General features: G+C 38.3%; 1 protein-coding gene across 1 annotated transcript in view; it reads left to right on the forward strand.

Moving 5' to 3' along the window:
- veph1 (ventricular zone expressed PH domain-containing 1) overlaps window positions 1-14,952 on the forward strand; it is a 117,195-nt gene that overhangs the window by 41,763 nt on the left and 60,480 nt on the right. The window contains exons 5-6 of the mRNA XM_059331038.1: window positions 9,863-10,026; window positions 11,470-11,679. Coding sequence (XP_059187021.1) covers window positions 9,863-10,026; window positions 11,470-11,679 — 374 coding nt within the window. The remainder of the gene's footprint in view (window positions 1-9,862; window positions 10,027-11,469; window positions 11,680-14,952) is intronic.

A 14,952-nucleotide genomic window follows, 5' to 3' on the forward strand; every position in this document is an offset into this window, starting at 1 on the left:
TTTGGTAAAACACGTAGGGACATTCCTTTGAGGAAATTATGAAATTTTCAAGAATTTCTCCAAATTTCTATCATTGTGAAAACTTTTGGCTCTCACAAGTATAGAAATGTAAAAGCGCTGCTCCGGCCTGCAAGCGAGGCGGTGAGTAATGCGTCGTTGGAGGTAGCCTGTATGTCGTAATCAGATATAACTGCAGCCCTGCGACTCACAGAGAGAAGCAGAAAGAGAGAAGGGGGAGGTAATGGAAGGGGGAGGAAGCAGAAAACACAAACTTTCCTGATTCTGCCCCATGCAGAGAGAGAGAGAGAGTGTGTGTGTGTGTGTGTGTGTGTGTGTGTGTGTGTGTGTGTGTGTGTGTGTGTGTGTGTGTGTGTGTGTGTGTGTGTGTGTGTGTGTTTGAATGGAACCCAGACATCAGGGGTTTCTAAATGGGTTTATTGTTCTCCTGCTTCGCTCTGTTTATTTATTTATTTATTTGTCAGCCTCACCATGTGTGTATGTGCATATTTATGTGTATATACTGTATGTTGGTGCGTTGTGAAGGTATATATTTGTGTGTGTTTTCAGGGGGATGGAAATAATGACTTCCTCATGGGATATCTGGATTTGCCCCTTCTCCCACTCTCATCCTGCTCCCCCCTCCCTCCCTCCATCTTTCTGTCTGCCTGTGTGTCTCTTTCATTGTTTCTGTTTTTTCTCTCGCTCAGATACCTACTGAAACGCACACTTGTTCACTTGTTATCTGCGTGGAACAGCCTTTTCATTCAGACAGCTGCACAGAGAGAGGGGGGTTTATAGCCAAAGGCTGCTTCATTTAGCTCTCTATTACCACTTTATAAAACACAATATTGGTTAGAACCTGTTGCCAGTTCATTTAAGATGCCGTGTTTAAGAGAAAGTGTGGAATTTAACACTTAATGATACAGTATCTCATATTCATGTGCACCTGTTTAGGTGTGCATTTGATGGTTTTGTTGTTTAGACTTCTGCTCTATGGTATAGGTTCTATATGGGAAAAAACATTGAAGTGTTTTATGTTTTTTATCATCAGCGTCAGTGATTTGTTTGGACCAGGCAAAGAGGGGAAAAAGCTGTTTGTCTTCAATTTATGTTTATAGATTAACATTTTGGCTTGTAAAGACTTTATATTGTAGAAGTGTACTCCAGGGTGTGTCGGTGCACTGTGACATCACTGTTGGGTGTGGCTACAGGCAGTGGTGAAATGTAACTAAGTACATTTACTCAATTTTGAGGTATGTGTACTTTACTTGAAGATTTCCATTTTATGTCACTTTAAATTTAAACTCTACACTACATTTTGAGGCAAATATTGTTCTTTTCAGGTGAACATTTAACATAAAAAACATGATGAATTTAAAATGATACATTACAAATAAAACCACACAACAGTATATTAAGTGAGAGTACCTTATCTCTACTCCTTAAAGAATCGTCACTAGCACTTATTGCTGCACTAATGACTCTTATCACACTATACCTTGATTGTTTCCCTTTTTCTGTAAGTTGCTTTAGATAAAAGCGTCTGCTTAATGACTAAATGTAAATGTAAATTAAGTAGTTTAAATGAGCCCTGTTTCTAAAAAATTAAAATGCTGCTTACATAAATGAATCAATACAAAAAATGTAATAATATATTCAGAATATATAAAACATAACGAGTACTTCTACTTTTGATACTTTATTTGATGCTGATACCTTTGTATTTTTACTGTAGTAAGTAAGTTTTGAATGCAGGACTTTTACTTGTAGTGGAGTAATTCTGCAGTGTGGTATTAGTACTTTTACTCTGAGGGGTCTGAATACTTCTTCCACCACTGGTTACAGGTACAACAGACTTTGAGCCCAGGTGGGGAGTGAAAATCAGTTACTTTTCTTCCACAATGGCCATCATGTTTATGTCTGCCCTGTTGCCCCTGACAATAAGATCCATTTCCTGGGTACAATGTTCATCACACTGTTCAGTCATTCTTCATCTTCATAGGCCACAACTTAAAAAAAGATTCAATATTCTCATAACTCAAAACTCATAACAAGCACTGAAAAGCTCATGAAAGCATGGATTCTTATTTTTCAATTGATACCACATTGAAGACTGTGGCTCAGAAGGGAACACAGCTTAACATTAATGCTGAACAAATGGTTAAGTGAATTGGAAATGAAACATTTATAACTGAAAGAATTGAACTTGTGTAATTTAATAACAGCTTAAGTAGTTGTGATCTCTGCCAGTATGAGCATGGCCGGTGTGGATTGAAGGTATTAAGCTAATAAGGGTATAATGTCTTATCATATTTAGAGGTAGACAGAAAGTATATGCCTGAAGAGAAATTGAAAAAGACAAAACAAACTTGTGTGTGCATGTGTGCGATGTAAATGTTTCCATGTTTTGGATTATACCTGATATGCGAATGAAGCCAGCTGGAAACACAACATACACGTTTCTCTAACAGACCAGTAATGAAATCACTTCAGTATGTGTGCATGTACGTTATGCACATTTGTGTTATGTGTTCATAATAAAGTGCCATTTTCCAGGGCAGGGTGTATTTTATAAGATCAGATGTGTAGTTACCCTACACGACTCCAAACCTTCATCTATGATATTTTTATATGAGAAATCAGTTGGCTCCAGTGCAGATTGTATCACAATACAACATAAAGCAGCATGTTTTAACAGCACCACAGGGAGAGCTGCATATTGCAACACAAAGTTAATACAGACACAGATAAATGTGGAAACAGATTGATGAAGAGGTTAGGAGAGATACAGTAGTATATGTTTACAGTATTACCCTTTTCTAGTTATAGCACAGGACACAAAGATAAAAAGCAATCTCACATCTAGTGTTACAAGATACTGTATTTAATGCTTTTTTAACACTAGACTGATATTTTAGAGCATTACGTCAGTGAGATGAGAGGAAAAGCATTTTTACCTCACCTAAAAGGGCAAGGCAGTGAGTTTCGAGGTGAGATTGTCTTCTGGAGAAAAATTACACCATAAAAAATATGTTTTAACAGCTCAGAATTACAAGTTTATTGAAAAGTTTTGTCAATGTAGGTGGATCAATAGATTGTATAAATGAGTGGCTGAAAAGTGTAGCTAATGCGGAAGTACTTTACACCTGTATTCTTTCTAATGACCAGCAGGGGGCGACTCCACTGGTAGCTTTAAGAAGTCTGATAAAGAGAAAATTACCCTACTTCTCACTGCAGCACCCTCTCATCCAAATATGGTTACATGTGGTTCCAAAAAACCAAGATGGCGACAACGAAAAGGCTTCAAAATGGGAGTCCACAAACTAATGGATGACATCACAGTCTAGGTCCACTTATTTTATATATTCTGTGGTCAAAACCTGTGATGGATCAATGGCCAAATATTTTACTTCAGAAAGGAGAACTGGAATTGCCTCTCATCTCCTTGTTTGTAACCATGACGGCAGACTTTCTTAAACTCAACTCAGTATTTTCAGATGATACCATATCTGCATCAGTTCAGAAATTGCTTTTGCATGACAAATATTCCACTTTTGTGTTTAAGTCTGACTTATTGAAATGACTGTACACTCATATGATACGATGTTAAGCCTGCAGATGTGTCAACTAGACCTCCAGCTGCTCTTTATTTCTGCTGACTCAGCAATTAGTGGAAGCTGTGCTGACTGATAAGTCTGTTAGGGACTCGTAGTCTGAAAGAGTGACTGATGCTTCTTGTATCCTTTGGAAAAAGGACAAAGAGGAAGTCCAATTTAGAATGGACAGAACATTTTGTCTTTCGCACACAGGCAGAGTCTGTACGGGTGAAGTTATCTAGGTGAAAGGGGAGGATGGTCATGGAGTTTAAACCTTGCAGGAGAGACTGTGGAGTGTCTGTGAATTACTCTGGCAAACATCTGGTCTGTTGTTATGGTTTTCACTTTATGATTTAGATATAAAATAGTTTTATGCATGAAATACTTTGAGTCATGTGTGCACGTGATGAAAACCCTTACATGTCTTTTTGCAGTCTGGTAACTGGATCCTTTCCAGAGAGCTGAGCAGTTTCATTTCATATGGTGCTGAATACTTGGCTTGCAAGGGGGGAGATTCCCTTATGCAAGAAAAATGCACAGAATCTCACAGATATGGGCTTTTTGGGAGACATTTGAATCCTGTCTATTTTTTGAATTGACAGTCTCTCCCTCTCCCTCGCCCACCTGAGGTTACCCGAGCCATGTGATTTACGGCTTTCAGGGCATGCATACACAAAATGAGTGTTGGAAGCTACAGAAAACACATTTAAGCTGTACAGCTATCCAAAATCATCCCCCTGAAGAGCATTTGTGCTGAGCTCTGCATTTTTGTTCTGTACAATAACCTCCCTTGCATAAGATTCCACTGTCTTTTGGCAGGTCATGTGCATTGCGGGATATTAATGGAATATTCCTGTCTTTGTCCAACATAAAGCTGAAATATAGTCGATTAATTGTTTGGTCTATAGACAGAAAACACCTGGCATAAAGTGTAGGGTGCAACTGTCGTTGAGTTTCACACTGATGCATTTTCACGACCAGCTCTGACGTTATATTAAGCAGATGTACTTAAGATGAGTGTTGTTTAAAATGTGCTGTTGTTATCTAGAGGGAACAGAAAGCAGTCGTGCCATTGGCAGCTAAAAAATGGTCTAAAGTCATTGGTGCAGCATTTTCCTGCTATTTAAATGGTGAAATATTCAGATTGCAAAATGCGGCAACATATAGTCATAGAATTATGAGACCACCCTTGTTTTCTCCAATCTCTTGTTCATTTTAATGCCTGGTACAACTAAATGTACATTTGTTTGGACAAATATAATGATAACAACAAAAATTGTTCATAAGAGTTTAATTTTAGAGCTGATATCTAGCCATTTTCCATGGTTTTCTTGGTAATGATTTTGGTTATTATCAAGAAAACCATGGAAAATGGTGGGTGCACAACATTCATACACAGTTCAGTAGGTCATTGATGCATTGGTTCATATGCAGTTAACAGAAACACTTGCTTCTCCAATTTGCAGGCACACCTGACATTTAAAGGGAACAGGAGGTGACACTCTGATTGGCTTACTTAGTTACTTAAAGAACCCTTGTGTCCCTTGCACCTTATTTTGCACCCAGCTTATTCACTTTTTAACAAGCAAAATTGAGTTGATAGAGTTTGAGGATTCCCTGACTTTTGATCTAGCGCCACCATCTAGTTTTTTTTTTTTTCATTTATGACCAAATACCTGCAAAACTGAGAACGTCGCAATCAGCTTCCGTTGTACTTTGTGTTAAGTGCTTATCACGAAATGTTAACATGCTAACAAGCTTAGTGCTTATGTTAACATGTGGACTCATTATTGACTAATGATTTGACAAAAATTTGACACTGGAAAATGTAACATGTATTGTTCCTTGGTACTTATGATCACAATTTGCTGGAGACTGAATAATGAATAACTACTTGAGAAAATAATATATATGAATTATATCCTTGTCCAAACAACCAATTGCTTCATAGCTGCAACACACACATCTTTAGCATTTATAACATGCCAGAAAAGACACATTTCTTTCACCTTTTCAGTTATTATTGTTATTACATTTCATAAAGCCATTTTTATATACTGTAGGAAATATGGCTGGGCTTTAGGGAAATATGAAACACCTTATTTTGGCTCTTCACTCATATATGTGCAATCCCTTATCCCAGTTTAAAAGTATCTTGATCCACTTGGGGTTATAGACTTTTGGGTCCAAAAATGTGTTGTGTGGAAAGTTATTTTGATTTAGATGAACCGATCCCAGCACGGTTAGTGACACCTTCAATTTATGATTTTGCCATTGCTGTTGGATTGAATGGCTTCTTACTTCAGCCATATCACAGCAAAGTTACTAAAAATCATTTCCCCATGACTCAGACTGTTTTAGGGTCCTCTTATGTAAAAATATAGCCAATTGCTGTATTAAAGTGTCTCTCCAGAATTGGTAAATGTCTCTTTGTGACTCACCTTGGGATTCTAATGTGACATTTGGAAAAACAGCACAGCAAAAGAAAGCCATCATGTCTCCTGCCTCCTCACATAAAGTTAACAATAGTTTGAAAGATCCGTTCTCAGTGTTCTTGGAAAAATGTCTGAGAAAATGTCGCCTTTGTGTGCTAAAGAACCAAAGGTCATTACAGGATATTTTATTGAGATTTGTAAGTCATGATGATGGGTTGGGTGTATGCTGGAATGAAGGAATGAAGGTCAGATACTGCGCGCGCGCGCACACACACACACGCATACACACACACACACACACACACACACACACACACACACACACACACAGAGGAAGCTGTAAGGAGGTTTATCAAAATAAAATATGGGTCAGTATGTTTATTTGATCAGTAATCAAAAGTAAGGATGGGAAAAATTAGTTGATGATCGATTAATGGTCTTTAAGAATTTTGTCGATCACGAGCAATTTTTAATCGATCTGTGTATTTTTTTATTTTAATTTTATCTATGACTGCGTACCAGTACTGACTGAACAGAAACACGGCAGAGCGTTCAGTTCTGCAACAGTGAATAAGCCAATAAGATGAGAATTAAGTTGGATAAAGCTACAGTTTGCAAACTGAAATGTGCATGACAATTATAAAACACACAGAAATACAAGAGTATTAATTTGAGCAAAACTAGCTTACTGTATCAAACCTTGCTAGCATGAATTACGAGGTTTAATTTGATCCAAAACTTATTTAAACAGAAAACACATTTAAATATGAAGATTACTGTGAAGATAAGATAGAGATTAATCGATGAATTGATCGTTAACGTTAGAGATGCTCGAGTTGGCAGGTTTCTTCCTTATCCTTATCAAAAGCATATTTATGTCTCACATGTACTGTCTGTGTGTTTAGATGTGGATGAGTGTGCTCTAACAGGTCCACTCTATAAATCCTGTGACTCTCATCTCCTCCTGCCTTTTAACATTCCTCTGAACAGACCTGTAAATGCTACAACCCCAACTTTATGGTTATTGCCAGCTCTCTGTCTCTGTACAGGTTCTCTATGTCTCTTTTTATGGTGATTTGTGTCCTAAGTGTAGAGATGTGTTCGTGTGAAGTAATACGATATAATCTATGATTAAAGGGAAGAGAAAGGGACATAGCAAGAGCCAGCGGCCATCTTCTAAATATTTATATGCACTCCTTTTCCCTCTCTGCCTCCGCACAGAACAGTACAGAACAGGCAGTCCTCTCTGTTGTCTGTTACAGGATAAAGCCTGTGATTAAAGTGATTTATTGATGTGAATCACCTGTTGAGTGAAACCATTTATTAAGTTAGGTTGCTGCAGTAAGACTATTGAATATGACAAAAGTTTACCACATGAGCTACTAGCTGTTTGAATTATTATGGACCAGATGTTCATGATAAATAAATATGAGAAATACTGTAATTTTTGCTTCAAGATTTACTGTTTGAATCAAAATTTACAGTGGCATGGCTCTCAGGATCACTATGTCACTCGGTTCATCGGTTCACTGCTTTAGTCCACACTAAAATATCTCAGCAAGCATTGGATGGATTGCCTCTAAAGTTTGTGCAAACAGTCATGGTTCTCAGATTATGAATACTAATGATTTTGGTGACTTTTTCTTTCATGAGCTTAATGTTTTTGGTTTTAATTAACCTGTTTTAAAGGAAGGGAGATACTTCATACTTCATTTCAGGGTCATACTTGGGTTTCTAGCTATGGTTTCTAGTATGACATGTTGACATGCTTTCATTTTTCTTGCACTGTCTGTCTAAATTTACCTTTATTCACCAGCTACCTGATACGCTCCATTATGGCACCTGTCTCTCTATGCCCCCTCCCAAAAAAAGTTAAGTCTGCTAAAATTATGGCACATCTTCTTAAGCCATGGGTGGGGACACTCAAAAGGGAGAGGTATATTCCAAAATATTGTGGATTTGTGGGTTAATAAGCGCTCCAGATACCCAACTGTGTGTGAACAAACGATAATAAGTGAGTTTTTTTTTATAATATGTCCCCTTAAACCTCTACTGGAGGCCTTTTCAAAGCTTAATTTCTCTTTTCTGACCCTGATTCATTTAAGTTGAACGGACAGTCAGAGCGATTTCTCTCACTGACGGGTTCCCCCACCAATTCAACATGCTCAATCAGCCAGTAAGATGCAGCCAAGGGTCCGACTTGTACCAAAGGTGCAGGACACATTTCTAGAGCCACCGATGCTCACCAATGGCCTGACACTGGTGTATCCGGGCCTTCAATGCTTGGAATAGGGAGAATATTTTTGCTGCACCAGGACAGCTTCATTTTGTTTTAAGCAGGTGCGCTGTTCATAAAAATAAAACCTGGCAATTTTGACCTCTTGTTTCCCTTCTCCATGAAGTAGGAGAACTTGTGCCGTTTGGGTTTAGGACAGTGCTTCTGTTTTTCGCTGTGTCTGATTATCCACACTCCATTCATTACTTCTCATTAGACATCAATCTGTTGTTTAACAGTTCTCTCAGACCATCTTTCTTTCAGTTTTTCCATCAGTCCTGTAAATTAGATAAAGTATTGGAACAAATCCCCAAACATCAACACCATTTATCCTCGGTGCATCTTTTTTTTCTATACATTTGTTATATTAGGTTCCAAACTGTTATTATAGTTAAGTATAAATCTACAATATCTCCTGTCATTTGGTTCACTCAGGGACACAGAAGCCATTGTTTAAAACCTTGAAATGTCACCACTAATGATGCTACCATTTGAAAACAAGGGTCTTTGTTCAGTTATGTGAATCATTTAAAGATGTTTCATACGTGAGTCAAAGGCTGTTGGGTAATGCCGTGGGTTTTGTTGGGTTGCGTGCTGATTTTTACAAATGCCTTTATGTCCAGTTGTGCGTCAGCACTGACTTTCTTTTTCCTGCATCAGCTTCATTGAAAAAATACTAACGCTACAAATGGAGACAGTTTTATTTACTGAACACAGATGTTGTATCATGATGGGGGATCATTTTCTGAGGAAAATAACATTTACAGCAAATATGCATATTGTTACTGTAAAACACCACAAACAGCTTAAAGGTTTGATGTGACTTGGGTCTGATCTTCATAGTTTTGGCCTTCAGTTCTCTTGGTAATGTATCAATAATGTAAAGTCACCAAGTTCATCTTGGAGATCTGGGAATGCGGCAACATCAATAACAAGAAGTCAGATGGAGTAAGTCACCAATTTATTAGGTACACCAATTAAAAACCAATGCAGTCTAATAAAACAGTCCTGCAATGAATGCTACATTTTGCATTATACAGATAGATGTTCTTCACTTAAGCCGGCTGGCGGTTTATGAGTTGATATCACATTGCATTTCCTGAGTGACATCTATGTTTAGTCAAGCCTGGACTTCACTGTCTGCCCATTTGTATTTGTTTCACTTTTTTTGTTACTAGTGGTTGTTTGTGCTTTATGGTGTCAGTTGTTTACATGACTAACAGGCTTTCAAAAAATGGCGGTCGCTGGCTTTGTTCAAACAATTAACGTACACTTAGATTTGTGGAACCAATTACTGTACACCTACGTCACTCTTGGTTCCTTTTGTGGTGCAAAATTGGAGCTGAAAAAGTTTGTGATAACATCGTTTCTAGAACTACGACAGAATCTAGTTCTTGCAGTGTGAACTCAGTAAAAAGGGGTGTTATTATAACTAAGTTACTAGAAATACGAAAGTTTCCTCCAAAAACATATAATGTGGAAATGGTGATCACAAAGTTTGTATTTGTCTATGAAGTTTATTGACAGTTTGCTCTCTCTGTCTCTCTCTCTGGCAGGTAACCACATGCTGTTACGGGTGTTACCTTCAGTTTACCCCAGACAACCAGACACCATCCACTGTCACCTAGGCAACCTCACTGCGATGATGTCACAGCTGGAATCTCCGGAGCAGCAACACCTGATCAGACTCATTCAGATTGTTGCTGAGCAACATCCACTTGTGAGTGTTTATGAGTTTTTTTTATGTAGTTTTATTAGAAATAAAGCACAAGACAGACAAGTTTTTATAACTGCATGGGCTGAAGTGAATTATCCAACATGTACCACTGTCTCTTTCCCAGTGATCAAAATAGATAATACAGGGTTGCCGCAGGGTATTAAAAGGTAGTAAATGAAATTAGCCAAAAACAAGGCAGCCCTCTCCAAAAGACCGCAACGGGAGCCAAAGACAGCAAACTCAGTGTGCATCAACATTGCGAGCTGAGGTTCAGGAGTTTTTGCAAAGATCAATGTCGTGTTGGTATTAAAAAAGGTATTAAAAGGTATTAAATTCAACTTAAGTATTTCTGTGTATACCCTGTATTATATTTTGCCATATTTTTAAAATACCTTTTGTCGTCATTACATTTTTCAGCCTTGAAATAATTGTTTCAGAAGCCTAGTAACACCTTAAACAAGCAGCCTTCCAGCTGTATTATATTCTATAATATAAAGATAATGAGTTTCTGAAAGTAAAGCACTATCCAGCTAAATCAGAACTGAGTCTCTGTGGCCATGGCAAACATTTACATTTAACTTGGCTTCAGTTTACATGAAGCATTTTTTGTAGCATTTATGCCCATGAGTCAAGCTTAATCAGACCTCTTACCACTCAACTTCATCATTTCCTGTAATGAGCTCATGTTGAAATATTGAAAAAAGCCACAGGAACATAGTTAGTGGGGAAATGGAGCAGTGCATGGGGGGCAGACATTTCTCTGTAGGAATTCCCTTAATCCTGCATCTTTCAAAGCAGAGCAACTGATATTCAAACACGATGGAAAAGTACCACATACCAGCAACCATGCACATGGTGGTAAAACACAGATAGACTCACTCACACGTTCTGCACGTACACGCACCGGAGAAAGCAAAGCAGCATCTGGAGTTATTCTAATCCCAACCCCCCACACACAGACACACAGAGGATTTATGTTACAAAATTTTCTGCATCCTAATATTCCTGTACGGGAACTGATGCAATATTTAACATATTAAACATGTCTAATATGATAGTTATAACTTATGTTTTTCTCCTGTAAAAAAAAACCCCACATGTTTGATATTAATATGATTAACCAGAACAAGTGACTCATAGAGTAGCAGTAGGAGGGCCGGTGATGGTGGGCGCTGTTAGTCTGAGCCAGTCCAGTCTGGTGCACCCAGACCAGTCCAGATAATGAGCAGGAACTCATTCTGTCCAGACTGTCCTACGGTCAAGCTTTTGTTATTATTATTAGTCAGCAGTCTGGTCATCTCGCTCCCGGGTCAATCCTCTCACCTCTGTCATTAAAGACTCATCCAGCCTCTGTTTAGTATCGAGTGTTGGTGCCAAAACGGTAACAAGATTACTGCGATTACCAGAACTAATGAATAATGCTTTCTCTCCTTCTCACCCGAACAGATGTTGAGCCCACAGGTGCCCACACTAGTCAGTTACCTAGGAGACCAATCCATTACCGAGGCCCTACTGGGCGCGCTTGTGGATGTGTCAGCAGCCAGCCCGTCCTCACTGGTCAGCTTTCTGCCGACGCTGAGGATTGTGGGACAACAGTGCCCTGCTCTCCTGGGTCACGTGGCCAAAATCCATGGAGCCGTGGGAATCATCAGTGAGGTACACACGCACAATCAAAACACACACATTAACAAGTTTTCTCAACAAGAAGTGTGTATTTGAGTAGACTCCAGGAATTCACAGTTCACACTAAGCCTGTCACAATAATTACTATATCGACTTATCCTTCGATATATAAAAATGGACGTGATATTTTTTTCCTGGACTCAATATAATGTTTACATGTGTGACTTTTTGTGCTTGTGTTTAAAGTAATGCTGCAAATGTTTGACAGGCAGTACAAATTGCAAAAAAGCGATATTTCCCAAGCAGCCACTCCAGCTGCTTATATGTTATTTTAATAATCAAATAATATAATACATAATGATTATCTCATTGCAATGTTTTGTTAACAGAGCCTGAAAGTCTATTTTATTTGTTTTGGTTGTAGTTTATTTATTTATGTTTTATTTATGTAGGATATTTTAATATTTCTTTTCCACATTTCAGTTCCAATGTTTTATATTCTCGAGATTAAAAAATTCATTGCTGTGGAAAAGGATGTACTTATTATGCTCTGATATCGTTATAAAACTAAAACCACACCGATACATCATTACTATAGTTTATCGTGACAGTTTCTGGGAAAATATATCATCCTAAAAAATGTGTTATCATGACAGGCCTAGTTCACAGCCAAGTAATACCTCCAATAAAATGGCAAACTGTGCATCTTACACTTTTATGTTTGTATATTTATATTTGTATGGCAGCGATCATCAAGTTAAAGCTTCCAGCCCGGCACGCAGAAAAATAGTCTAATGTGAGGAGGAAAAACATGCGTTCTTGTATTTAGCATATTTACAATGACGTTTGAGTTTATCACTGTCACTCCTCAGTGAACTGCCTCCTTAGCGGAAGTCTAACAGCATTTTCTAGTTAAGTATCTGGTTATCATTCTGGATTTCCAATGTTTATCCGGAGTCTGTTGACACTGATATAGGCAAAAAAATAGCATTCATTTAATAAGAAAGTCAAAATATCAAACAATGATAGTCTAACTAGGCATAAGTACATTATATATCTTTTTTTCATATTAAAAGTTCAGCCCCCACAGTGTCTGTTTAGAAAAAGTCTGTCCCTTGGACGAATGTAGTTGACGACCCCTGTTGGATGGATTAAGCAAAAGAGATATAACATGATAATCAGTGAACTTTAAAGGTGCTGGTAGGAAGATTCTGCTACCTTTAGACAGAGCCATGCTATCTGTTTCCTGCTGTTTGCACCTTATGTGCTAAGCTAAGCTGTAGGCTTCAGCTACAACAAAAGTTGGGATGGTGTCTAAAGTTAAATAAAACAGAATGCAATCACTGACTAATCCTTTGTGATGTATATTGAACTGAAAACTGTAAAAACACAACATAAATATGTTAAAAACTAATCATCTTTGTACTGAATTGTGAATTTGATGCATTCTTAACGCAGCATCCAAACTTCTTTGGAATCGAGGTTGTAGATATTTTCTGTACAAAGTGGAATCAATGTTCTCATCTAACTCTCTAAGAGAAATTTAATGTGCATTTCCAAAAATGTCTTACTATTTCAAAGCATTTCTTTAAAGGAGAATTTGCAATTATTCCTGTAAGCTCCAGTTAAAGAACATAAAGAGACAAGAGAAAAAAGAAATTGTCTGAAGGAAATAAGAAGCAAATGACGTCCTTGAAATCAGTCTTCCTCAGAACTTCTTATGCCTATCTCACACTACATGACTTGCTGTTTTGAAGTGGTTTTCACACGACATTACTGACTGGCCACAGGGACTCACAAACTAAAAGATCTTTCACTATGAGGAATCCCCGATGACTAAGTCTGGTCTCCAAACTACATTTTGTCACGAAAACAGTAATCATCTTTGTTGATGTTTTCACTGGCACACATGTTCACAAAATAGCCTCTTTCCACATGTCTTTACTTTTTATAGCCAGTTTCCTCTTGGTGTAAAAAAAACAACCTTTGGTCCTTGTTTCAAAAGCAGCACATACAGTTACGTTTTTTGTTACAGGCGGCCCTAACCCCAGGTTCTCCCTCAAACCATGTCTTGCTCTCTCATTGGCTGTATCTGGACTCCAGATATTTAGCCTGTGAGATATCTGGAACGTGTCTGCAATGCATTGGGCAGCCTCTCAGCTTGCGTCTTTGAACAGTTTACACATATTGCTTGAGAGCCAATTTGTGAGTCCAGAGCCAGCGTCGATTTGTCTCTGATCTGGGGCTTTTGTCGGGGAACTCCAAGAACTGTTGGCGAATAGAAAATCAGGGCTAAGGCTGTGTACTGTGAACGACACATTAGCTGTCACACACAGGTGGTGCGTGTTGTTAGATTTTTTTGCAGTAAACGGCTGTTTGTAGTAGAGAGGGGCAGGCTGCAAAAATACTCAAATTCCTGTAAAAATACTATTAATGCACCTTAAGTATGCCTAGCAGTGGGTATTGACACACTCTGAAACAGGCAGCAGTGATTATTTCAATGGGTAGGGAGGAACTGGCTGCTCTCTCACATGACTCGTTCTCTGTTGTTTTGCCAAGTATAAAACACACACTCACCCACCGGACAGCCCGGGCACATCCGGAGGTTTTACACTGCATCCGAAGTGTCTGTCCTAAACAAACACACGCAGACTCTTGTCTCTCTACAGCTGAATAGAGAAGAAGAAACACAACAAAGTGCTGTCCTGGTGGGGAGAGAAAAAAAAAATCTAATTTGAAAGAACAGTTAAAGAGCAGTCCTGTCAGCCTAATGGTGCAAGCATGACACAATTATTAGGGGATTAGTCACTGCAGGAAAGGTACTTCTTTATACATGTTTTGAGAAAAGTAAAATAAAAGTTGTATTACTTCTTATTCTTCAAGACGGGAAACCCTTAGCTGCACTTATGTAGCAGAACTTTGTGGTATTATGTACAAATTTAATACAGAAGATATTCATTTTTCAATATACTACTACTAAAGCTAATATACATTTTTGGAAGACTTACAATAGGCTCATCAGAATGTGTTTCAGAGTTTGTTAAATTTGTCCCATGAGCCTCATTTTGGCCAACTCCCGAGTTAAACATTTGGCTGCCCTGCAGACTTGGCTGCTCATTTCCCTCTAATGGCACTTCTTTTGACGTAAAAAGCGGTTTTTGAGCCATTAGTTGACTGTGATTGGCCTTTGGGAAAACACATGAGCTGCTGATTACAGGTTAATTAGCCAAGCAACTGGAGCAAACTGCAAGGTGGCATTGCCGCTGCCTGATGGGCTGGAGAGGGAGGATAGCTAAAGGCTGAGCT

Source organism: Centropristis striata, chromosome 4 (assembly GCF_030273125.1).
Source record: "Centropristis striata isolate RG_2023a ecotype Rhode Island chromosome 4, C.striata_1.0, whole genome shotgun sequence".
In the NCBI taxonomy this organism is placed as follows: domain Eukaryota; kingdom Metazoa; phylum Chordata; class Actinopteri; order Perciformes; family Serranidae; genus Centropristis; species Centropristis striata.